General features: G+C 33.9%; 1 protein-coding gene across 1 annotated transcript in view; it reads left to right on the top strand.

Annotated features, from left to right (window-relative positions):
- The window catches only part of LOC133324266 (rhomboid-related protein 3), a 115,103-nt gene that overhangs the window by 76,203 nt on the left and 11,089 nt on the right, over window positions 1–27,811 (top strand). The window contains exon 5 of the mRNA XM_061533113.1: window positions 23,487–23,717. Within this exon, the coding sequence (XP_061389097.1) occupies window positions 23,487–23,717 (231 nt within the window). The remainder of the gene's footprint in view (window positions 1–23,486; window positions 23,718–27,811) is intronic.

Below are 27,811 nucleotides of genomic sequence, written 5' to 3'. Positions count from 1 at the left end.
GTTCAATGTTTAAGATTCAGGTCCTTTGGGGCCGATTCAAGATCTCAAATATATAATTCGATAAAAGAGCATAAGAATGGTTTGGTTATGCGAAAAAAGGGAAAATATGGTCCTATAGCCTTTTGGCTCATAATAATGTTCATTTCTAACGGCATTTCTTCCTCTTTTTTATGACATTTATCCTAAGCCGTATTCTATAAATATCATATAAGATCTGTAATCTTTAACTTCAGGAAAACTGTTGGCCTCTAATTGTTTCACATCAATTTTGTATATTCCACAAATTGTTGTTATCTGATAGATTTTCTTATTGTGTAGCAGTAATGTTTGTGTATTACAATAGCACAGAAGATTATTTTTTCATCAAAATACCATAAAACGGTATTGGCATTGTAAATTTACATATATAACAATAATCACATATAACATTGCCGCCATTAAAGGGGTTAAATCCTCAATAGTCCACTAAAACAAAGCTCTCATATCTGTTCGGTTTGGTACACTTGTGTGTGTTCTGTATGCTTTGTTCCATCACTGGCACGAAATTCATGTCCCTGGTAGTTGTTCGTTTTATTTCTCACTGGCAGGTTGTGTTCGCTGTTCTCTTCAGCAAAAAAATAAACCGGGAGTTAATTTTTTTGTGGCGGTTTTTCTTTGGCGGTGACAGAATTTAGTTAATTCGACTTTAATTTCATTTAAATGTCGTGGAATTTGTGTACGTAAAAGTGACATTTAATTAAACTAAACACAAATTTTAATTCACCGAAAACTTTTAGTCGATGTGTGTGTAAGTGAAGTTTGATTATAACAGCAACAACAACTGCATGCTCTTTGTTTATATTGTTGTTGGCGCTTGTTCGGTTGCCTAGTCGACCGGCTTCTTGAATGAGCGACGACTACAACGGCCGTTAGATGAGTGTTTGTTTTTGTTGTCGTTGTTTTACTATTTCGCGTATTTCGTCGTCGTTGTTGTTTTTTTCGTTGCTGAGCAAAGTGTCAATGATGTGTGATGAGAGAATGGCAAAGTGCATTCATTGATTCTCTTTTTGTGTATTGTTCTCCTTGCAGAGTTGCCAGTGTTTTTGAGGGAATTAGTTCAAATTTGGGTAAATATATGAATACTAGCATAGGCCCGCTACGTCGTTAGCGGAATTTTTGTATAGTTACAATAAATAAACTTTAAGCTACACAATATAATTTTTATATTTTAATATTTAATAATGATAGGTATTTCAAATAATGATAGGTCCTATATCTTATTTTTTAAGAAAATCTCAGATTTTACTCCGCATTTCTTTCGAACAGATACGTTGATGTTTCAATTCTACTAAATCGAGTACAACTTATATTATATTTTCTGAAAGTGTACTATTATTTTTCGATTCTCCCGATGGACCAATGCATGTATGTTTTTTTTTTAATTTTTAAATTATGTAGTACGTTTTAGTAATTGTGTACCCTTATAATACAAATTTGTAATTTAATATTTTGCACAGCACATCATTTATTATACAGGAAGATTTCCATTAAAATTGCAGAAATTTATTTACGTGTTACAAAATCCACATTGGAAAAAATTGTCGGTATTTCTATATATCCTCGACATAAAGATCCCGCCCTTCGAAGTAAGGTTGAAAACATAATTGAAAATAATTATTTGTACTGTTATGGCAGGAATTTTAGAAACAGTTGAATTTAAAAATGCCAACAATTTAGTACTTGTGGCTTGTTCGTGTATAAAGTCTCGTCCTTTTTCACTATATCGGAAGTTTAAACCAAAGTTCAAAGATTAGTACTAAAATTCGGATATCTGTATCTAACCATTCCTATTTTGTACTTTCTTATACAAATTTTCGAAAAAGAAAAAAACTTTTTTGAAATTTTATAACAAAATAAACACAAAAAAATTGTGGACTCTACCTCTAATCGTTCTGTCGTATACAATGTTTAGTACAGCACAAATGCCCAACAAAAATGCGAAAAACATTGTTTTTCATAGAAAAACCCTTATAGCAAATTCTACATCCACCCGTACCGCCTAATACAATATTTTGTACTTTTTAGTACATTTTAGAACTTATTTCTGGAAAATATTTATGTATTGTCATAGTTGCAGGTAATTGTATTTTATTATTTCGTACTTTTTATCACCTATTTAATACTTATTTCTAAAAAAATGAATGAATAGCATTCTGTTTGTAATAGTCAGATCTATATGCGAAGTTTCAAATTTGTATCTCTATCAGCTATATTGCAATATAATATTTACAACTTTTTAGTACCAAAAATATGTTTGCCCATCATTCTATTTGTAATAGCTTAAGTTACATACCATATTTCAGAAATCTATCCCTACCTTTTCCATCGTTGTATAATATTTGGTAGTTTTTAGTACCTTTAATACTAATTTACCAAATTTATTCGCACATTCTGAATCGCTGATCATGGACAAAGCTGTGTACCAAATTTTACAGTTCTACTTCCAACCCTTACGGTGTTTTACAATTTTAGTACTTTTTAGTGCTGTTTTCCAAAAATATTTTTGGTAATCATTATATTTGTATTAGCTTAAGCTACATACCGAGTGTCAGATATATATCTATATATATAACAATGAATTGCTGTTCGTTAGTCTCGCTAAAACTGGAAAACGGCTGAAGGGATTTTTCTGTTCTTAGTTTTCAAATGTTCGTGGAGCTTCAGGGAAGGTTAAATTTGAAAATCGCTATAAATTTGCAAAAAATATTATGAAAATTATTTGCATTTCCACGAATTTGGTATCGAGCTATTTTGATTGCACCACGTCATAGATGTTATTTTGAGATATTTGCGGATAAAAATGAAAAATTTCAAACTATTTTATTTTTCAATTAAATTGGCATTGTATTGAAACTACTTTATGTGAGAATAAAAAATTAATTGAGAAGTATATCATGTTAAATATACACGCAATCATTGTATGTACACATTATCCATAAATTGCACGCAAATTTTGGGACAAACGCAAGGATGAAAATCAGAAGACATTCGGAATAGATAGAGATGGGCAGTGGGTAAATACCCAAAGGGTAAATACCCGGTAAATTGTGTATTTACCCGGTAAATTTGGTAAATACCCATTTGTGGGTATTTATTTGGGTATTTACTATATAGAATAGGTAATACAATATCTTACACCCTATTTCCGGATTTCTGTTATCAAATCGATTTAGAATGGATAGTTTTACGATACTTTAAAGACGTGGGTAAATACTTGGGTAAAAGCCCGAGTTTTTACCCAAAAAAATGGGTATACACTCATTAACAGCCGAACTACTTGACATAGGCGGCCAAAATTTTGCATACATGTTTTTAATGTCAAAGCAAATATAGAAATCCGAAATCGTCCCTGAGTCCAAGTTTTGATATAGCCCCCATATATTCCTATCTCCCGATTTAAGGTATTTTTTGTCTATTAGACACATTTTACAACCAAATTTGTTGTTATTTGGCACAGAGTGTTCTTTTTGGGACCAAATGTCCATGCAAAAATTTATGAATGTAGGTCCACGTTTACTGGTAGCCCCCATACAAAGGTACCCCTATTTTGAGTATTTACCCAAAAATTGGGTATAAACTCTTTAACTGCCGAACCACTTGACATAGGCGGCCAAAATTTTGCATACATGTTTTTAATGTTAAAGCAAACATAGGAATCCAAAAATGGGGTCCCTGGGTCCAAGTTTTGATATAGCCCCCATATAACCGTATCTCCTGATTTAAGGGAACCCCCCTATTCTCGATTTTAATTTTTCAAGATTTTCAATGGGCTGGTAAATGAATACAAATACTTATTAAGGTTTGTAACTTTGCACATATATAATTGAAGATTTAAAAGAGAAGAAAAATAATTTACAAAAAAATTTTGTTATTGTTTTGTTGTTGTTTTTTGTAATTAAAGAAAAGTCCTTATTTTTGATGGCGGGCATGATAACTCCTCACTGGAATATCGGAATCCGATTCCAACGGTGTTAGAAAGAGTACATGCCTGGCTCTCGTATGAACTAGGATTATTGACTTCGCTCTAAAATTAACAAAATGGTGGACCTTTGAAAAAATATTTTTGGAAAATCATCGATTTTTTACCAAAAACCAAGTTAAAAAATAAGGAAGATCTTCACCGATTGGCTTTATCCTAGTTCATACGAGAGCTATACACTCCCAGAGGTATTTTTAATGTATACTTAAGGTATTTTTTGTCTATTAGACACATTTTCCAACCAAATTGGCTGTAATTTGGCATAGAGCGTTCTTTTTGAGTACCAAATGTCCATGCAAAAATTTATGTATTTAGGTCCATACATAGGTACCCTTTTTTTTGAGTATTTACTCAAAAATTGGGTATAAACTCTTTACCTGCCGAACCACTTGACATAGGCGGTCAAAGCAAATATAGAAATCCAAAAATGGGGTCCAAGTTTTGATATATCACCCATATAACCGTACCTCCCGATTTTGGGTAATTTCCTGGCTGGAATTTGGCACAGAGAGTTCTCTATAAGTACCAACTATCCATGCAAAAGATTGTCTACGCTGATCCACGTTATCTGTCCTATACGCCGGTCCTGATTTTGGGTATTTATATAAATTTATAAACTCTTTAAAAGCCGAACCAATTGACGTGTGTTTTGAAGACACCATACAGGAAATGATGTTGATATTTAAACCATTCTGTCAAAAACGACATTTCGCATGAATGTGTTCTGCAAAAAGATATCTCATTATACCAAATTATAACTAATTATAACGCAAAATGTGTCTAAAATACAAAAACTACCTTAAATCAGGAGATACTGTCATATGAGGGCTATATGAAAACTTGGACCCAGGGACCCCATTTTTCATACCAGTATTTGTATTAACATGAAAACCATCTGAGCCAAATTTTGTCCGGATATGTCAAGTGGTTGGCATTTAATGGGTTTATTCCCAATTTTTGGGTAAATACTCAAAATAGGGGTACCTTTGTATGGGGGCTACCAGTAAACGTGGACCTACATACATACATTTTTGCACGGACATTTGGTACCCAAAAAGAACATTCTGTGCCAAGTTACAGCCAATTTGGTTGGAAAATGTGTCTAATAGACAAACAAATCGGGAGATACGGTTATATGGGGGCTAATCGGGAGATACGGTTATATGGGGCCTATATCAAAACTTGGACCCAGGGACTCCATTTTTAGATTTCTATGTTTGCTTTGAAGTTAAAAACATGTATGCAAAATTTTGTCCGGATATGTCATGTGGTTGGCATTTAATGGGTTTATTCCCAATTTTTGGGTAAATACTCAAAATAGGGGTACCTTTGTATGGGGGCTACCAGTAAACGTGGACCTACATACATACATTTTTGCACGGACATTTGGTACCCAAAAAGAACATTCTGTGCCAAGTTACAGCCAATTTGGTTGGAAAATGTGTCTAATAGACAAACAAATCGGGAGATACGGTTATATGGGGGCTAATCGGGAGATACGGTTATATGGGGGCTATATCAAAACTTGGACCCAGGGACTCCATTTTTAGATTTCTATGTTTGCTTTGAAGTTAAAAACATGTATGCAAAATTTTGGCCGCCTATGTCAAGTGGTTCCGCAGTTAATGAGTTTATACCCAATTTTTGGGTAAATACTCAAAATAGGGGTACCTTTGTATGGGGGCTACCAATAAACGTTGACCTACATACATAAATTTTTGCATGGACATTTGGTACCCAAAAAGAACATTCTGTGCCAAGTTACAGTCAATTTGGTTGGAAAATGTGTCTAATAGACAAAAAATATCTTAAATCTGGAGATACGGTTATAGGGGGGCTATATCACCCAGTGACCCCATTTTTGGATTTCTATATTTGCTTTGACATTAAAAACATGTGAGCAAAATTTTGGCCGCCTATGTCAAGTGGTTCGGTAGTTAATGAGTTTATACCCAATTTTTGGGTAAAAGCTCGGGTATTTACCCAAGTATTTACCCACGTCTTTAAAGTATCGTAAAACTATCCATTCTAAATCGATTTGATAACAGAAACCCGGAAATAGGGTGTAAGATGTTGTATTACCGATTCAATATAGTAAATGCCCAAATAAATACCCGCAACTGGGTATTTACCCACCCCTTGGGTATTTACCCGGTAAATACCATCTCTAGGAATAGAGTTCTGATTCTAAGATACAAGACCCAGATTATTTTTCTTGAAAATAATAATAATAATAGTTCCATAGGGTCACGTTTTTCCTTAAAGTACCTAAAATGTATATATACTACGGGAAATATCAAATCAGGTGGTACCATATGGTGGTTATATGCCTAATCGTTGGTCAATGTTCTTGAACTTATAAACACAACACCTTAAATCTATCCGATACCAAAAATGTGTATCACAGAGAAAACTAATTTAAAATTATATTTTCTTTGCACTAATCTCATATGGAAAGAGAAGAACTATCAAAAAACCGCCAAAAATATGTATTATAAAAATTGAAGATGTGACTGTAAAATTACAAATACCTCAATATGTCAACTACCAATATATACAGCATCATGTGGTAGTAAGTTGTCCGTGCTTTGAAAAATAATGTTCAAAATTGTAAAACGAGTTAACAACTTTAACATACCGAAAATTAAACGGGAAATATGTGTGGCTATAGCGCATAATTTCTGGAAATAAGTTTTTCATTCACAGGAATCCGTTATGTCAAACTCTAAAGGTAAATTCGGCCAAAGTCATTATAATACCGAAAATGGTATTATGCATGAACTATATCAAAATTTCCGCAATATTCCAGAATGACTTATTACAGCTACTACAATGGGAATGGATATATATTATTTTTTGGTAGGAAGATTTGACACCACATGAGAAAATTCCAAACAATGGGCGATACTATTATATGGGGGCTAACTGGAATCTTGGACAGTATTGATAATGTTTGTAAAGAGGTTTTGATCATCCAAAATAAAAAATTACAGTCACTGGGCCAAACTCCCCAAAATAACGAATATTGTGGGTAACATTATATTGAAGCTACCACAAATAATTGACCAATATTGATAGTGTTTAGTAGGACTCATTCTACCAAATAAAAAAATCAAATAAAACAAATTAAAAACGCGGCCAAAACCCCCACACCATGTAGTGAGTTTTTTTTTGCTCAATACATATCCCTAATATTAAATTAGAAGCAATTCTTTAAAATATTGGGGGTACCGTTATATGGGATATACCCTAAAAAGTGAACAATTGGAGTAGTAGTAATGCATGTGCAAATTTCAAAGCTCTATTTTAAATAGTAAAGGGTAAAAAAAGTTAACTAAACATTGGACTTCCGATATGAGGAAGTCTTATAAATATATTGGGAAAATGTAATTAATTCCGAAAGTCAAACTAATATATGTGCATATAAGTTTATTAATTTTTTTTCCACAAATTCAAACATTAATAAATGTATATCCACCGAAACTTTAGAATGCAAAAAAATAGCAACAATACTCGCTCATAAACATCAAATTGTAGATATTCAGTACTGTAATGTCTCTTTATTAAATACCAAGGTATTAAATAAACAGCTGTACACTCCACCTTATAGTGTAGGGTATACAAACAAATCTAAAATGGGCAAGACAACGTTTGCCGGGCCCGCTAGTATATATATATATATATATATATCTACCAATTCCATACAAATATAATATTTAGTACTTTTTAGCACCTTTTAGTACTAAATTCCAATATATTTTTCACACATATTACTTCGCTTATCCTAGGCAAAGCTGCATGCCAAATTACAGAGTTCTACATCTAACCGTTTCCGCGTAATAAAGTATTAGTACTTTTTAGAACCATTTTAGTACTAATTTCCAAAAATATTATTGCACCTCATCCTATTTGTAATTGCATAAGCTACATACCAAGTTTCAGATATGTATCTCCACTGATTCCATTCAAATATAATGTTTAGTACTTTTTACTACCCCTTAGTACTAAATTCCAAAATTTTTTCACACATACCATTTCGCTTATCGTAGGCAAAGCTGCATACCAAATTTTAGAGTTCTACATCTAACCGTTCCCGCATAATACAGTTTTTAGTACCTTTTAGTGCGAATTTCCGAAAACCCCGCCTTATCACACGCCTCCCCACCAAACCCGACCTACATGCCAAATTTCAAGTCAGTCACTTATAACGCAACTATCCCGATTTTGGGTAATTTCCTGGCTGGAATTTGGCACAGAGAGTTCTCTATAAGTACCAACTATCCATGCAAAAGATTGTCTACGCTGATCCACGTTATCTGTCCTATACGCCGGTCCTGATTTTGGGTATTTATATAAATTTATAAACTCTTTAAAAGCCGAACCAATTGACGTGTGTTTTGAAGACACCATACAGGAAATGATGTTGATATTTAAACCATTCTGTCAAAAACGACATTTCGCATGAATGTGTTCTGCAAAAAGATATCTCATTATACCAAATTATAACTAATTATAACGCAAAATGTGTCTAAAATACAAAAACTACCTTAAATCAGGAGATACTGTCATATGAGGGCTATATGAAAACTTGGACCCAGGGACCCCATTTTTCATACCAGTATTTGTATTAACATGAAAACCATCTGAGCCAAATTTTGTCCGGATATGTCAAGTGGTTGGCATTTAATGGGTTTATTCCCAATTTTTGGGTAAATACTCAAAATAGGGGTACCTTTGTTTGGGGGCTACCAGTAAACGTGGACCTACATACATACATTTTTGCACGGACATTTGGTACCCAAAAAGAACATTCTGTGCCAAGTTACAGCCAATTTGGTTGGAAAATGTGTCTAATAGACAAACAAATCGGGAGATACGGTTATATGGGGGCTAATCGGGAGATACGGTTATATGGGGCCTATATCAAAACTTGGACCCAGGGACTCCATTTTTAGATTTCTATGTTTGCTTTGAAGTTAAAAACATGTATGCAAAATTTTGTCCGGATATGTCATGTGGTTGGCATTTAATGGGTTTATTCCCAATTTTTGGGTAAATACTCAAAATAGGGGTACCTTTGTATGGGGGCTACCAGTAAACGTGGACCTACATACATACATTTTTGCACGGACATTTGGTACCCAAAAAGAACATTCTGTGCCAAGTTACAGCCAATTTGGTTGGAAAATGTGTCTAATAGACAAACAAATCGGGAGATACGGTTATATGGGGGCTAATCGGGAGATACGGTTATATGGGGGCTATATCAAAACTTGGACCCAGGGACTCCATTTTTAGATTTCTATGTTTGCTTTGAAGTTAAAAACATGTATGCAAAATTTTGGCCGCCTATGTCAAGTGGTTCCGCAGTTAATGAGTTTATACCCAATTTTTGGGTAAATACTCAAAATAGGGGTACCTTTGTATGGGGGCTACCAATAAACGTTGACCTACATACATAAATTTTTGCATGGACATTTGGTACCCAAAAAGAACATTCTGTGCCAAGTTACAGTCAATTTGGTTGGAAAATGTGTCTAATAGACAAAAAATATCTTAAATCTGGAGATACGGTTATAGGGGGGCTATATCACCCAGTGACCCCATTTTTGGATTTCTATATTTGCTTTGACATTAAAAACATGTGAGCAAAATTTTGGCCGCCTATGTCAAGTGGTTCGGTAGTTAATGAGTTTATACCCAATTTTTGGGTAAAAGCTCGGGTATTTACCCAAGTATTTACCCACGTCTTTAAAGTATCGTAAAACTATCCATTCTAAATCGATTTGATAACAGAAACCCGGAAATAGGGTGTAAGATGTTGTATTACCGATTCAATATAGTAAATGCCCAAATAAATACCCGCAACTGGGTATTTACCCACCCCTTGGGTATTTACCCGGTAAATACCATCTCTAGGAATAGAGTTCTGATTCTAAGATACAAGACCCAGATTATTTTTCTTGAAAATAATAATAATAATAGTTCCATAGGGTCACGTTTTTCCTTAAAGTACCTAAAATGTATATATACTACGGGAAATATCAAATCAGGTGGTACCATATGGTGGTTATATGCCTAATCGTTGGTCAATGTTCTTGAACTTATAAACACAACACCTTAAATCTATCCGATACCAAAAATGTGTATCACAGAGAAAACTAATTTAAAATTATATTTTCTTTGCACTAATCTCATATGGAAAGAGAAGAACTATCAAAAAACAGCAAAATTAAAAAAAACCTCCAAAAATATGTGTTATAAAAATTGAAGATGTGACTGTAAAATTACAAATACCTCAATATGTCAACTACCAATATATACAGCATCATGTGGTAGTAAGTTGTCCGTGCTTTGAAAAATAATGTTCAAAATTGTAAAACGAGTTAACAACTTTAACATACCGAAAATTAAACGGGAAATATGTGTGGCTATAGCGCATAATTTCTGGAAATAAGTTTTTCATTCACAGGAATCCGTTATGTCAAACTCTAAAGGTAAATTCGGCCAAAGTCATTATAATACCGAAAATGGTATTATGCATGAACTATATCAAAATTTCCGCAATATTCCAGAATGACTTATTACAGCTACTACAATGGGAATGGATATATATTATTTTTTGGTAGGAAGATTTGACACCACATGAGAAAATTCCAAACAATGGGCGATACTATTATATGGGGGCTAACTGGAATCTTGGACAGTATTGATAATGTTTGTAAAGAGGTTTTGATCATCCAAAATAAAAAATTACAGTCACTGGGCCAAACTCCCCAAAATAACGAATATTGTGGGTAACATTATATTGAAGCTACCACAAATAATTGACCAATATTGATAGTGTTTAGTAGGACTCATTCTACCAAATAAAAAAATCAAATAAAACAAATTAAAAACGCGGCCAAAACCCCCACACCATGTAGTGAGTTTTTTTTTGCTCAATACATATCCCTAATATTAAATTAGAAGCAATTCTTTAAAATATTGGGGGTACCGTTATATGGGATATACCCTAAAAAGTGAACAATTGGAGTAGTAGTAATGCATGTGCAAATTTCAAAGCTCTATTTTAAATAGTAAAGGGTAAAAAAAGTTAACTAAACATTGGACTTCCGATATGAGGAAGTCTTATAAATATATTGGGAAAATGTAATTAATTCCGAAAGTCAAACTAATATATGTGCATATAAGTTTATTAATTTTTTTTCCACAAATTCAAACATTAATAAATGTATATCCACCGAAACTTTAGAATGCAAAAAAATAGCAACAATACTCGCTCATAAACATCAAATTGTAGATATTCAGTACTGTAATGTCTCTTTATTAAATACCAAGGTATTAAATAAACAGCTGTACACTCCACCTTATAGTGTAGGGTATACAAACAAATCTAAAATGGGCAAGACAACGTTTGCCGGGCCCGCTATTATATATATATATATATTTACCAATTCCATACAAATATAATATTTAGTACTTTTTAGCACCTTTTAGTACTAAATTCCAATATATTTTTCACACATATTACTTCGCTTATCCTAGGCAAAGCTGCATGCCAAATTACAGAGTTCTACATCTAACCGTTTCCGCGTAATAAAGTATTAGTACTTTTTAGAACCATTTTAGTACTAATTTCCAAAAATATTATTGCACCTCATCCTATTTGTAATTGCATAAGCTACATACCAAGTTTCAGATATGTATCTCCACTGAATTCATTTAAATATAATGTTTAGTACTTTTTACTACCCCTTAGTACTAAATTCCAAAATTTTTTCACACATACCATTTCGCTTATCGTAGGCAAAGCTGCATACCAAATTTTAGAGTTCTACATCTAACCGTTCCCGCATAATACAGTTTTTAGTACCTTTTAGTGCGAATTTCCGAAAACCCCGCCTTATCACACGCCTCCCCACCAAACCCGACCTACATGCCAAATTTCAAGTCAGTCACTTATAACGCAACTATTTTATATATATAGATTTCTTTTAGTGTTTGATTCCCTTCACATTTGAATAAATACACTATGCAATAAACATACAAATTATTTTATATGATTAGCAACGTTTTTAGATTTTAAATGCTATGAATATAAATTTAATTAGGTATCTTGATCTTTTTCCCGCGAACAAATTACACTGTGCGAGACGAAAATTATTCATGGGTTCTAATGTACCAATTCTGTCTAGTTGTAGTCCCTGGACCACGAAAATACCTTTGGGTTTTCTGGGTCACTTCGAAAATTAGTTTTATAACGGTAAATGTAGAGAAAAACGTTTCATAGAATTTCAATTTGAAACGTGAAAAACTTCTTTTATTTCTAACGGATTTATATTATTCTTTTTTTCTTTCGAAGAGTATATTTTTTCGGTTAAAAATGGATGACTATACACATTTTTGTATTGATTCTAGGCATATTCTCTAAAAGAACTATGGGTCTATCTCGTTTCCTTTTGCCTGTTACAAACATAATATGGAAACAAGGAAGGGTATCATATAGTCGGCCCCGTCCGACTTTTGAACTTTCCTTACTGGTTTTTTTGTCGATTTTTGGGGTCGATAAATTCATTTGTGACCTATGACCAACACCAGAGGTCGTTTCATACATATTTTAAATATTTTTCGTCTATTTTCTGAGAAAAATTATAGGTTTTTCGGTAAAATTTATAAATGATATTATAGGAAAAAAAATAATTTTTTCAAAAGTGGGAGACTCGAAAATCGTGATAGTCCAATGGTTCCTTCACCAAATTTACTTAAAATTGACACAAAAAACGAATTTAGAATCAAAATGATGTTATAGTGAAAAAATCATTTTTTGAAAAGTGGGAGACTCGAAAATCGAGATAGAACTTCACCAAAGATGCTTAGAATTGTCCATAGAAACATCCTAGGGACTGGGTTTAATCGAATTTTCGGCTCAATAAAAATTGGGCCGCCCTTATATATATATATATATATATATAAAGATGCTTAGAATTGCCCATAGAAACATCCTAGGGACTGGGTTTAATCGAATTTTTCGGCTCAATAAAAATTGGGCCGCCCTAATATGTATATATATATATATATATTGTTTTTAATAAACATTAATTTGATTAAAAAAGTACATATGTTGTGCATAGTCCAAAAACGCGTATTATATCAGGATTCAGTCATAGTCCAGTGATACAGTCCTCTTTCGTTTATAGTCCACAAAAATTGTGCAACTTTAGTTGTGGACTATAAAAGAAAACTACAGTGTCGCTTTTTGGGTGTTTCAGTTTGACAATAACCTTCAAACATACACCAAAACCTGTCAAAGATTGGTTACGGGATTCAAAAATCAGGTCCATGGATAGCAAAATCAAAAGTTTCGCAAACAAGCATACATAACCTCTTCCCAAAGGTTAAGGACGCAAGGTATCATTCGATTTATTATTCAATTAAAGTGTACTTGTGTTCCAACCAAAAAAAGCTAAACAAAAATTTTATTTGTGCTTTCTAAATAAAAATAAGTATGTAATATTTTATTAATAAGAGCTAATTTTGTGTAATTAGTATAACGAAATAAAAACAAAATCAAATTCTCTAGCATGACATCATCAACATCGGGCAGAGTAACTGTAGTTGACATGCGAAAAAGAAAAAGTTGACAATCAGCGTTAATTATTCATAGAAAATATCCAGTCGGCAGGAAGTAAATAAAATTTATCTTCAAATGGTTGAATTTTTACATTAGATTGTTCTTGGTTGGACGGTTGGTCGTTCACTTCTTAAAAACATGTAACTTTGGATAGAGGTTAGGGCGGACGGGCACTAGCTGTCTCTCTTTCTGGTACTCTTTTGTAATTATCCCAAATACAAAGTAGGCTGTCTAGCAGCCTCAGTGTTTGCTTTGTGTCGCACAAATTTCGAATTCATTCATAAATGCCTTAATTAAGAATAATTTTTATTTTCCTGTCCAGCTTACATGTCACAATTCGCTGCGATTCATTTGTCAACAGCTCCAGCAATTTGTAGCCATGTACATATTTGCTAAAAATCGCCTGCGTAGGTTGTTAGAACTCAGTCTGGTTTTAGAGATTTTTTTTTTTAATCTGACAATCACATTTCGTAATTTACTTTCATGAATGTCGTATTGCCTACGATTGTGGCCACAGTCATAAATTATTAAGAGCTTTATGCGAGGCAATTAATTGATTTGTAACTGTGGGAAATAAACGGACTGAATCAGTCGCTGTCTGTCTGCCTGACTATGCGTGATCACAGCTAGTTGCGTTGCATAGATCAGAAAGATTTACAGATTAGAAAAGAGATTTTATGAGGTGTCATTTTAAAATTGATTGTAATTAAGACATCAATAGTTTAGTCAATGTGTTTGTATGTAGGAACGTATCAGCATGTCGATTAATTTGTTCGTACTAACTGATATTGGTTAATTTAAACGGTTTATTGGATGACAGAAAATTGTAAATTGATTTATAGGAGGTATTGTATAACGGGACGGGGACCTAGACCACACTATGCTCTGCTAAACAAAAGACCCCGTGGTCTAGATGTGCGGGAATAAAAGGAAGATATTGGGCGGTCAAAAAATTACGAATTGTCATGGATTGGAATAATTTGTCATCTTTTTTCATATCATCAATCAAAATTTAATATAGCCTCCATATATTAAATTTTAAATTTAGTATCGAGCTATTTATATAGCATCACGTTGTAGTTGTTATTTTGAGATATTTAGGACGAACATTGGTAGCGTATCATTCCTTTAAGCCTACATTTGTCACTTATTGAAAATTTTCAAAATATTTAATTTTTTTCAATTGAATTGACATTGCATTGAAACATTTTTTGGGACAATACAAAAAATAATTAAGAAGTATATCATTGAATGTACACCCGATCATTGTATGTACACGTTTTCCATAGAATGCACGGACTAATGCAAGGATGGAAAATCAGAAGACATTGTGAATCGTGTCCATTCAGGGTATTCGGATCCTAAGATCCATGCCCTAGATTAATTTGTTTGAAAATAATGATAATAATAATAATAGGAACATGTTGTTCCTTAAAGTACCTACAATGTTGATATTCCACGGGAAATATCAAATCAGATAGTTATATGCCTAATCGTTTTTCAATATCTTGGAACTTATGCCAAAAATGTGTATCACAGAAAAAACTAATATACGATATATTTTCTCTGCTAAAATCTATCATTAAGCTCAGCTGGAAAGAGAACAACTAACAAAAAACAAACAATATTAGAAAAAATAGCTAAGACATAATATCTAATTTGAAGGTTATACCAAAACCTCCGCCCGATGTAACCTATTCGCATGGAACATGCCAACTGCCGATAACACTCAGGTTGCCGAAACGGGAGTAAGAACTTCAAACATACTGAAAATTTAACGGGAAATTATTATGGCGTATTTTTTTAAATTTTTAGCTATAATGTATAGTTTCTGAGATAATAGGTTCGTTCCCGTACTTTTTGATAGTAAAGCTAGTAAAAGAGCGAACTATCAAAAATTACTCTCACATACAAGATTTGCGCAAAAAGTAAAGGAACGAAAAATAGTTAAAACATGAAGAAACGTCAAAATCAAAAATTTCATTTTTTAAGGACAAAAAAAGACTACAGAAACCTAATGCACACAAAAACAAAAAGTTAAACGGCGTCCATTGCCTGATTTTGATAATATTAATATTTATTGTTTATTTTTTTATTTGTATAATTTAGAGGAAAACATTATCGAATATTTGGAAGTGGAGTTTCCGACGACTCCAAGCCCGGATATGCTTTCATGGCTGGACGCTCCCATAATGTTAATGCTATTAAAATTTGTAGATATTTTGATTGGAATGTTTTAGCGAACTAGAACAAGAACACTCGGATCATTTTGAAAAGATTACCGTAAGTAGCCCTCCTTGTGTACAGCGAAATACATTTCATGTGGGGAAATGCATACTTCCCGAGATATTGGCCTTGTAATTTCGGAACATATTTTGTTTTAAACTACCCTTTTCTTATTGCCACCAAAGCAATATGGGTATCATTAAAAGGTTATATCTGGTACTTTTTAAGAGAACTTAAGAATACGACTTTCACATATGGACAGACGCATACATGGCTACGCAATCCAAATTCTTTTTTTTTTATTTTATATACATTATGATGATATATTCTTCATCTTGTTACATAGCACAAACCATAACCTTTAAAATGATACGGCTGATTAAAACAACATACTCTCCGAACTTTCAAGGCCCATATCTCGGGAAGTATGCATTTCTCCCCATAAAACATATATAACTGTAATCATTTCACCGAGGACTACTTACTGTAAAAAATGTCAAAGCGATCCAAGTGGAGCCCCTTAACTTGACTTAAGCCCAAGATATTTTGGGCCAATGTACATATTGGTTAGTACGATTAACCAACCCAACCCAAGTCTTCATTCTATAGTATCTTCATCTGAATCTTCTGCCAGCCATTCATCTTAGCTATCCTCCAATAAAGAATAAAAAATCTGTTTGTCCATTTTTAAATTTCTTATTTGTTTTTTTTTTTGTGTGCGTCTGTGCGTGTGTCCCTATTGTTGAAGCGCTAACTTTCATATGCTTTATTTCGGACTGTATATCTCTGGCAATCAAATGTCAAATTCAAATTTACTACATTTACTATTTCGTGCTAGGCCAAATTGGTCTTGCAGAAAATAGAAGAGAACGCCATCTTGGTTTTAACTCTCATAAATTTAACTTCAATTTTTCCTACTTTTCGGCGTAAGGAAACGCTTTTGTAGCAAAAATTGCAAAACTAGTACAATATAGTACTATATTGCAGGTTTGGGAACACAGCTAATGCTTTTTATTCACAGGAATCCGTTATGCCAACTCTCTGAGAAAATTTGGTCAATGTTTTTATAATACAGAAAATGGGGCGGGACCTGTATGTATTGCTACATCAAAACTACGACCTAAATAGATAATAATTCGCAAAAATGTGTCTCACCCCCCAATATCCTGCAATGACATAACATATTATTAATTTTTGGTAGGAAGATTTCACACCACATGAAAAATTATGGGGGATACCTTCATATGGGTGATAACCGGAAACTTGGACCAATATTTATAATTCTTTGTAAGGACATTTTGTACTCACTGATGATCTAAAATATAAAATAACAGCCCAAAATACAGAAGAGTGGACCCATATCGACAATTTTTGTAGGATTCATGCTATCAAACAAAACGACCAATTACAGCGGATTAGGTTAAAAAAGCGCGCCAAAATCCCCAGGATCGTATAATGTTGAAATCACTATTTCAACAATCAATACTGAAGATACAGCTTTAAAATTTTGCATATACATTGCTACTACTCCAAGGATGGTTGTAATCGTAAATATATATCGGTACACTTTTTAGGGTAGTCACAGAGCCACAGATATGGTAACCCCTAATATTTGCTATGTTAAATAATCAATAATCATTGGGAAGAAAATATCCCTATCAAAACTTTATAACATCCGGTGTAGACTCCATAGAGCGGCACACCCAGTATTCTGTGTATTGGTGGTTGCAGCCACTTTTTAAGCAGATTTGGTTCTAATTTTATTTTTTGGATTCTCATTGGGTAGGAAATCCCTGCCAATAATGATCAATATTAGCCCATTCATAGAGCTGTATCCCCATTATTCGTTATTTTGGGGACTTTCGACATGCTTTCCTACCGAATTGGCTGTAATGTGATATTTGGGGTTCTAATGGGTTTAGATCCCATAATTTCGGCATTTTTGAAGTGGCTCTTTGTACACAGACCTCATATAAGGTGTGACGTACTCATTTTAGATACCTTGAAGGCTTTTGTCCGAAGTGACTGTAATTTGGTATTCCGGATTCCTGGTGTATAAAAAAATTCGTTCCTTCAACGGCACCGCTTATTTTTCTGTACGATGGTACAAAATTAAAATCGATAAAACCGATTTCCCCGGACACCCCCTCTGGCTACGTCGTCTGTCTGTGCCTGTATTTTTGTAAAGAAAGTACGGGCTACATTTCATTCAAATTGTGCATCAATTACTCAAATTTTCTTCGGTTTAGACGAAATGTTGCACAGTGTGCCGAATTAGGTCAAGACCAGTGATGCTCAAAACGTCCCAAAATCTTGCGTTAGCGTAAATGGTTATTCAGACTTCGAATTGTACAACATGTATTTATTTATTAAGAGCGTTATAGTGTATAGATATCTTTTTTATTTTTCATATAAACTAATGCGCCAATTTTTGTCCACTACAAAATACATTTCTATGTACTGCTTTCGCCTTGCACTTACTGATATAGATTCTGAGTGCTTCCACGGAAATTATTATCAATTGTATATGCTGTCAGTCATTGCCATTATTAAGAATAATAAAAATCCGCATTCATTTCTTCATTTGCTAACGTTAATGGCCTCAGAAGAAATTCTCAAGAATACATTCTTGAAAACCTGAAAAAAGCAAACGCTTTTCCATTAGAAATAAATGCATGTTGAAGATAACTACCGAATGAAATGCAATTTGCACAGCTTTAAGTTATACAAATAGTTAACATATAAACATTAATAATGAACATAAAATCATGAAGGGCCTTCAGAGTTTCAGAAATGAAAAAAAAAACTAAAGAGGGAGAAGACGAGAAAAAACGCAGTCACTTCGACATGACATCACTGAGAACCCAAAAGTTAAATAAAAGTACCAAAGAAGAGATGAAAAAAAATTAACTATAAAACAACGAAAACATAACTTTTCCTCTTCATTTCTTCGCTCTTTATTTTCTTTCTTGGGACCTATACAAATTGGGGACAACTGAAGAAGGTGGTGTTCGGGAAGAATAAGAACCCTAGCGAAAATTGCAACAATTAAAAGTGGTGAAGTTAAATTGTTAACACACTCAAACATACATACATACACGCACACCCAACAATTCATGGCATAAACATTCATACATAAATTACACAATTTAATTGTTAACCTCTTCAACTGGCCGGTTAAAAAAAAATACAAATCCGCAACAGAGCTAAAAAATGTGGCATGTTCGCTTGTTTCGGGGTATAAATACATACAATATTGTTTATGACAGTATGACAGGTGCGTCGTTATAAACATGAAATTCCCCTTTTTGACCAAATGTTTATTGGACTTTTATGTAAAAGATTCACAAACTCATTTTAGAAGACATTCACAGGGAGTTCTAACTCGATTTAATTTAAAAAATAATGAGGGTATATTCACTTTGAGTGTCTCATAGAAAATGTATACGCACTCGTATTGAAAATGCGATATATTATTTATATATTGGGCACAGCCCCAGATAACGGTAACCCAAAATCTTCCTTCGAAAAATAATCAATATAGGTCCACTTTTTTTGCAAAATTTCGTTATTTTGGGGACTTTGGACACCCCATTCAACCAAATTGGTTGTAACTTACTTGTTTTTGAAATTTTGGCTGCACTTTTTAACCGAAATACCACATAATGGTTCCGATCGGTTTGTTGTATTTTGAATGCCCACCTCATGGCGAGGGAGGTAAAATACTGGAGAGTTCAATTGTTTTTAGACCAAATTCATTTCAGATAATTTGGAAATTTCCTGACTCATGTAACGAATGCAGTAACTTTTAAAATTTAATATTAGGTCCAAAGTTTGCACATCGTAATATTTGTGAAACGTTGGATATCGTGATATCAAGATCGAAGATAGAGTCCTCATGGTTCCACTCATGCTGGTACCTCCCCAGCAAAGGATCAACATTTCGAATAATGACACTTGATATGAGGGGAGAGAAAAATCCGATTTGATTGTGATTTTTGAACCAACCTAGTTCAGAATATAACGAGCTTTTTATAAACTAGGACGGACCTTAACTAATAACTAAAATCAATCGGGGTCTATATGACCCCGAATACTGAATTTGGGGGTTATCTTAAAAATAGACCGCTATATATTATTGGCAGAGATATTTGCTACCCAATAGTACTTCAAGGTACGAAATTACAGCCAACACAGCGTGACACAGATTGACTTCGATTGCTTTGGATATACAAATTGACACTATGGGGGAGGTACCAGAAGGAGTAGACCGAAAAGAAAAGTTTCAATGAGATTGGATATTCTGTTGGCATCATATGAAATGTACGTGTTCATACCCTACACAACTATGTTGTCAGGGTATTATAGCTTTGTGCAGACCCAAAAGTTTGTAACGCCGCGAAATATTGGTCCTAGACCCACCTTTAAGTATACCGATCGTCATATCTCGACTAGCTGAGTCGATCTAGACATGTGTGTCCGTCCGTCCGCCTGTCCATTAAATATTTAAAGTTATCTCCGTATTCGTATATTATTTAGTAACCCATTATAGCGCTGGTCGCTTTGAAATGTTCCATGAGGTTCTAGTTATGGTCAAGGACAACGTCTATAATTTTCAGTGATGATCAGATAACAATTTTGGAATGAAGTGGACCGAAGACTTAATTTTTTGTGTTATTTTCGAGTCGATGTGTTATTTTCGAGACAAATGAAAGCCGAACATCACAACACAACACACGGTGAAAGGAATCTGGACAATAGCTGTACTGAATACTCGTTATATTCGGAAGATATGTCAGTGTAAGGAAGAGGTGCTGTTTACCTCTAATCGGGCAAGATGGTGCAAATAATACGAAATATTGCCTCGGAATAAACATCCACAGAAAGTTCGATTTCCGTGGTAGTTGTGTAGGTTATCGTATGGTCGGCCCCGCCCGACTATACTGCTCCCCTCACTGATTTAAAAATGTGTTCCCTTTGTGGGGAAAGTACCATAAGAAGCGGACCGATGGGTCCGAACTTCGGAAATAATACAAAGAAAAAGTAATACGTTGTACAAAGTCTGTATATATTGAACATTCCGTTCCGCAACAAACTAGTAGCAAAGTGCAAATACACCCATTAGTCATAAGACTGAGGGTATAATGATCATTTGAGCGTACCATTATATGGACCAATATATCCCATTTTTAATTCGTACAACATTGTCCATTAAGAAGAGGTTGGTCGGCTGAGGAAACAAATAATGTGGCTAAGAAAACGGCACTGAGTCAGTCTATTAAAACCTTTTTTTAAGGTCGCACACTGACGACTGTTCCCATTAGAAAAAATCCCCGCCAAATAGTTTTGAAATATCAATGAAATATGTTAGAGCAGGGAATAAGCCCTGCATAATACATTTTTTGTTTTTATGACCGATTTTTATGTAATTAAACATTTTGTGCTTTCTGTGGGTAAAAAATCTTGCAAATGCTTCAAAATTTTTCTACTCAGGGATGGCCTATGTGACGAATTTTTAGGTTTTCGACTGTCAAAAAGGTGTAAACGTTGAAAACGTCATATATATGTATAAAATGTAATGAATATAGTAAACGTAATTTACTTGAACATTACAACCATAATCAGACATTTTCAAGAATATATATTATTTTTACATATATCTGGCTATTCCTTACTAGAACTGGTAACAAATTCTACACTTTTTGGAGAAAGAAATTTTGAAATTTGACATGGATTTGAGTAAAGCATAAAACATCTATTTTTTGCATTCCTCATGAATGACCATACACAAATGTGTGTTCCGCCGGATATAATGCCTTTTTCATATTCCCCTCAAATGACCAATTTTATTTTTCATTTTAAATTTGATGACCCACCGTCCCATGTTTACATATGCGGAAAATTGTTTATGTATTTATGCACTTATGGCCAGAACAATTGCATGATTTCGAGATGCGTTATTTGTTGTTGTTCTGTGGACGAAAGTCGGCAGTTATATACATACAAACATTTCCTCTGCATCCCCAGTCATCATGCGAACATTCCTAGGGACAATGAAAAATAATTTATATTTTTAGAAGGGTTAGAAAACCATGACTTGGAATTTGTTGCGTGTTGGCATTTTTCGTACTTTTTCTTTATTTGTTGTTGTTGATTTGCTTAACCTAAACATTCCTAATTGGCCCGTTTTAGTCTGGTGAGTGTTATGACACAATGATGTATGTGGGAATATTTATGTTTGCAAGTTGTTCAACCTATTTTCCTGGGAAATTTAGGAAGTAATGAAAAAATAATAACTTTCTCTCTGCAGAACTATTGTGGTGGTCATTAGAGCTCTAATAAAATATTTTCTGACCGAAAAGTCTGTGTCTGTTTGTCTTTCCGGGTCTTGGAGGATGGTTAATATCAACTATATTGTCGGTGTTTTTAAGGTTTTACGCGCAGTTTCAAAATGGAATTTGACATTTCGGATTTTTCCCAAAATGGAATTTGGCATTTCGGATTTTTCCCAAATGTAATTTGGCATCCCGGATTTTTGAAGGTTGATAATCAGAAAATTCTAAATATTTTTCGACATAGACGAATAGGTGACGTCACATTTTCGCCAGATTATAGGTTTTTGCGCACGATTTTCAAACCAAAATGAGTCCTGCTATAGAGTCTGCCCGTGTCTGCAGCCCACATTTCTACTGAGAAAAAAGTAAATAAAATGAAATGTTACTGTACTTTTTACATGAGTAATATAATATTGATAGGTATATGTCAAGAATAGGAAACGTTCTGACTTTTTCAATAAAAACAAGTTTCAAATCATAAATTTGATGCATTTCCCATAATTGGTCTTAAGAATCCAAATTGAACCAAACTGTTCACGTCGAAACATTTTTACAAAAATTATTACAACGAGTAAAAACTTGAAATTAAGCCTTTTTAATCTAAATGAGTATGTCCTCAAATAGATAATGCAATCGATTGCACTTATATAATATTCGCAGGTGGGGATTATTGGCGCGCTCTTGTGATACCTTCTCCACAAATTAAATTAAATTATCACAATATTCAATCATAAATTATGCTTGCATCATACCTATTATCACAGTCGTGATACCACGAAGCACGTAATTGGGTTACTGGGCTACACCAAAACGGGAACAGACACTGATAATTTCTGGTTGTGAGATTTGACACCATATAAAAATCCAAAATGTATACTTTCAGTATATTTAAATTATCGTAATTATAAGAGATAAAGATATATCAATTAAATTATCAAAATATTCAATCATAAATTATGCTTGCATCATACCCATTGTCACAGTCGTGATACCACCAAAATTTTCGCAAGTGTGTTATCAGAATGGGTTACTGGGTTATACTTTTTGCAAAACCGGGACAGAAAACCACAGATAAAAATTCTGGTTGTTTTTGAGTTATAGCGTGACAAAATTGGTGACCAAATTATTCACAATGGATTCATTATATATTTAAAAATGTTTTGAAAATTTCAACCATCCATATTAAATACTTATTTTCGGTTCAATTGTAGAGTTCTTTTCTTTTTGGAAATTAAATATTTGTTAATGCCATTTATTTTACATCCTTTTGCAGATGAGTGGTAAACGGACACGTAGTTTTAAGTGTGCCGTACATCATCGAGATCGTGAAGTCTGTTCGGAGAATGATTTTCAGTTGGTACTAGAAGAGCCGCCGTTTTTCAAGAGAATGGTTCACGTCATTGCCATGGAAGTTCTGCCCGAAGAGCGCGATCGAAAATATTATGCCGATCGTTATTCCTGCTGTCCGCCGCCATGGTTCATTGTGTGCATAACAATTATTGAGGTAAGTAAATCAATCTTTACATCTACTTAAAACAAATATATGGTGAAAATACTCAGACGTTCAGATAGTTAAAATGTTATCAAAATCGGTAGCAGACGGGTGTGAATCGAAATACAAAAATATGTTTGCCCATGAAATTTTTATACCAGCATTACAGCTAATTCGGCAGACAAATAAAAATACTAGAGTTTTTAATTTAAAATTTGGACACAAAATTGCGCACATTACTATAATGCGTCTCTATATATTATCATGCATATTTCCAAAATGATATAGCGTATCATATAGTCGCCCCGCCTGATGTTGTCTAGTCCTTTCATTAGTTTTTTTTCTGATTTGTCCATAATTGCTACAGGTTCATCCGATTTTGAGGAGAGTTTAATCAATCTAAGAGACAACTGTTATTATTAATGTAGTACTAATTTGTATACATTAAAACACTTCGAAAAAAGTTTATGAAATTTAAAAATATGTCCTTATTGTTTTTAACGCTAATATAAAGCTAATTAATTATTAGCGAAAAAGCAATGAATGGCGTTTATTTATTTTTTTTTTTTTACATTATTTACAAATGATACACAATAGTGTTAATTTCCCCCTGAAATTATGTTCATGTTGTTTTAATAACATACTTTTGTTAATGTAGGTTCTTTTGATATTCCATTAACCCTTTAAAATATGTCAATGCGGTATATGATATCCAAAAAGCAATTTAAGTTTGGTCCAGGGATGCATATTCGGCTAAATTGGTAAAATTTTATCATTGTTTGTTGCTATTATATCGGGTCCCTATGTGTTTTTGTGTAGCCCCTATATAACTGTACACCAAGCTTGACTGTTATCTTATGTGATAACATAAATATTTACTAACATTATTAATATTAGTGCACTCTTAGAGTAAAATACACCTAATTCTGTTTTTATACGAATTTGAAATAACACGAGTAAATACGAAAAAAATATTTCTATTTTTACACAACATAATTTGAAATAACACCAATACAAAAAAAAAAAAAAAAAAAAACAAAATTACTTTTTTTACATGAACTATTTATTTATTGAAGAAAATTCTGGAATGCTTTTGCTCAAACATCCCTGCCTTAATTAGAATAACAACCCTGCATGGCATGAATTTCTGATATGGCAACATTTTATATAATTCTGGTGTGTGGGGATAATTGCTACGTTTAAAACGTATTACATAAGAAGTTCATTTCATTATGCTTTAGAAAAAACTTGATAATTATGAGGAATCATCAGTCATAGATGAATGGAAAATTTTTTCTATAATGGACTGCATTAATCAAGTCAAGATCGCGTTAGATTTATTAAAGCCATCAACTTTGAACTCGTGTTGGAAAAATATTTTGCCAGAATGCGTAAAATGCAAAAATCCTGTTATTGATAATAACGCTGAACTTGCTGATACAATAACAATGGCCAATGCAATCGGTGGGGATGGATTCGATGACCTATCGTTAGCAGATGTAGAAGAATTGTTGGTAGATGAAAGCTTGAGCTTGAAAATGAAATTATAGATCTCACCCTTGAGACTCGTTATGATAAAGAACATAGTGACAGTTACGAAAGAGATCGTCCAATTTTGAAAGCATCTCTAATTAAAGAAGGTCTTGATCTCGCTACAAAATTAGGTAGTCATTTTGAACAACATGATCATGACGAGGAACGAGCTGCCAAATTTCAACGTGAACTGAAATCATTATTGGCATCTTACAGGGAAGTTTATAATGGGTTAACGCGAAATAAAACTCAATCTAAAATAACTGATTTCGTTCAAAAATCTACTGATGTCCCAACACAGTCGACTAGAAATGATAATGATCAACAAAATCATTCCAGTGATGGCAGTGATATTGTAGTCTTTCGCAAACGTTTACGTTTATTATCAGACAGTGACAATAAATAAAATTGTTTAATGTTTAAATTTTTCTTATGGTTGTACTTTATGCTATTTAAGTTTTTTGGCAATGAATTTCTGGTATTATATTTTTTATGAAATTTAATTTTAATTTATTTTATTATAATTTAGTTTATTAAATAAATTAAAACGAAAATAAATTCTTAAAATAACTACAACAATATTTTTTATATTATTTAGTCTAATTTTAACTTATTTTTTGAGGTCTAGAACCAATCTATTATTTTTGTTCTTGGCCAGTATCTTGTATTACACGAATTTCTCGGGAACCATTCTATCGTGTAAAAAAAGAATTAGGTGTAACGCTTTTGCCAAAATCCTATTACACGCTAAAAAGCTGCTTCTGTCGCACCAAAGTGACAGCCGTAAGTAAATTAGACGATTACGTAGTGTATTATAGCTGCCATGAAACGAGATATAAATTTGGCTACGGATTTATTGTTAACAGAAGAATAAAAGACCTCGTTGTTCTTCTACAGCAGTCTTATTTGTGCCCATGCTCCGACGGAAGACAAAGACGAACAGACCAAAGACATATTTTACGAGCGCCTAGAAACAGCATATGACCGCTGCCCTGGCCTTGACATTAATATTCGGATAGGAAATTTTAATGTAAAAATCGGAATGGAATATATTTTTGGACTCACCGTCGGAAAATTTAGCCATGAAGAAACATCAGACAACGGCATGAGGTTAGCAGCACCAGATTCAAGCATCTCTATATACACAAGGCCACTTGGATTTCTCCCGATCGAACAACGAGAAATCAAATCGATCATATTGTGATAGACGGAAGGCATTCATCCAGTGTTTTAGATGTTCGATCGATCGGAGGAGCGAATATCGATTCGGACCAGTACCTTGTAGCAGCCAAGGTTCGCACTCGTCTTAATGTAGCAGCAAAGGTGCGGAATCTCGACGTTGAAAATCTGCAAACATAACAGGTCGCAGAAGCCTACTCCGCTCAACTTACTCGACTGCTTGGCGAAAGCTCCCTTGCCCCGATAATAATGTAGAAGCACAGTGGCAAAGAATTTCCCACTCCCTACAAACTGCAGCAAAAGCAACACTTGGGTACCACAGATCACCACCAAGAAACCCGTGGTACGATCAGGAGTGTCGTAAAGATAGTAGCAACACGTAATGCGAGAGAGAGAGAAAGAGTTATCGGGAGAAAAGGATGGAAGGAAGATGCAGGCACATCCTTCTGTAGAGAAACGTAGTTTCAGAAAATAGAACAAGAAAAACGTGAGCGGGAGCAAATCGAGATGCACAGGAGTCGGAACGAAGTCCGGACATTTTACCAACGAGAAAAACGCCAAACCGAAGGCTTTGGTGCAGGCACATCCTTCAGTAGAGATGAAGATGGAAACCTGATGACAGATATAGTTAGTGTGTTGAAAATCTGGAAGGAGCATTTTGCAAAGCTATTTGTATCAAAACCAATTTGGTATCAGAACCAATTAGAGATGACAGTATAGAGTGTATACCACCTAGCCAAGATGTGGTCAAAATAGCAATAAATCGGCTGAAGAATAATAAATCAGCCGGTGCCGATGGAATACCAGCCGAACTATTCAAGATCGGTTGTCAGATGCTGACCACCGGTCATGAATAGTTCTCGTGTGACCTGTTTAGTATCCTGCTGGAAAAGGTCATACGAGAGGCAAAGGTGAACAGAAATGACACTCTGTACACTAAACAACACATTTTACTCGCCTACGCCGATGACAACGACATAATCGGTCGAACCCTGCGACCGGTAACAGCCACCTTTGAACAAATTGAGAAGGAGTCTATCAAAGTTGGTCTGGTCGTAAACGCGCAAGACGTCCGATAGACTCGAGCCATAAATAAAACTAATGACATTAATTTTGAAATTTGGAGAAGTATAGTGTTCGCCAACAGATGCTACTATAGTCTAAGAATGCAGTTTAGAAAAAAACCACCTCTGGTCAGACCAAACTAACTCTCTACATGACGCTGATACTACTCGTGCTTGTGTAGGGATTAGAAGCATATACCCATGCTCAGATGAGTGTTTGAGAGAAAATTTCTCCGAAAAATCTATAGGTCGATCTGTTGTACCATCTATTCTCAGACATCGACATAATTAGACGGCTAGGTCATGTTGTGAGAATGGAAGAGGATGTCC

The sequence above is a fragment of the Musca vetustissima genome, unplaced genomic scaffold (assembly GCF_032173495.1).
Source record: "Musca vetustissima isolate MV318-11 ecotype Yass unplaced genomic scaffold, APGP_CSIRO_Mvet_v1 utg5924, whole genome shotgun sequence".
NCBI classification, from domain to species: domain Eukaryota; kingdom Metazoa; phylum Arthropoda; class Insecta; order Diptera; family Muscidae; genus Musca; species Musca vetustissima.
Note: the sequence above shows the minus strand (reverse complement) of the source record. Positions and strands in the feature narration are given on the sequence as shown.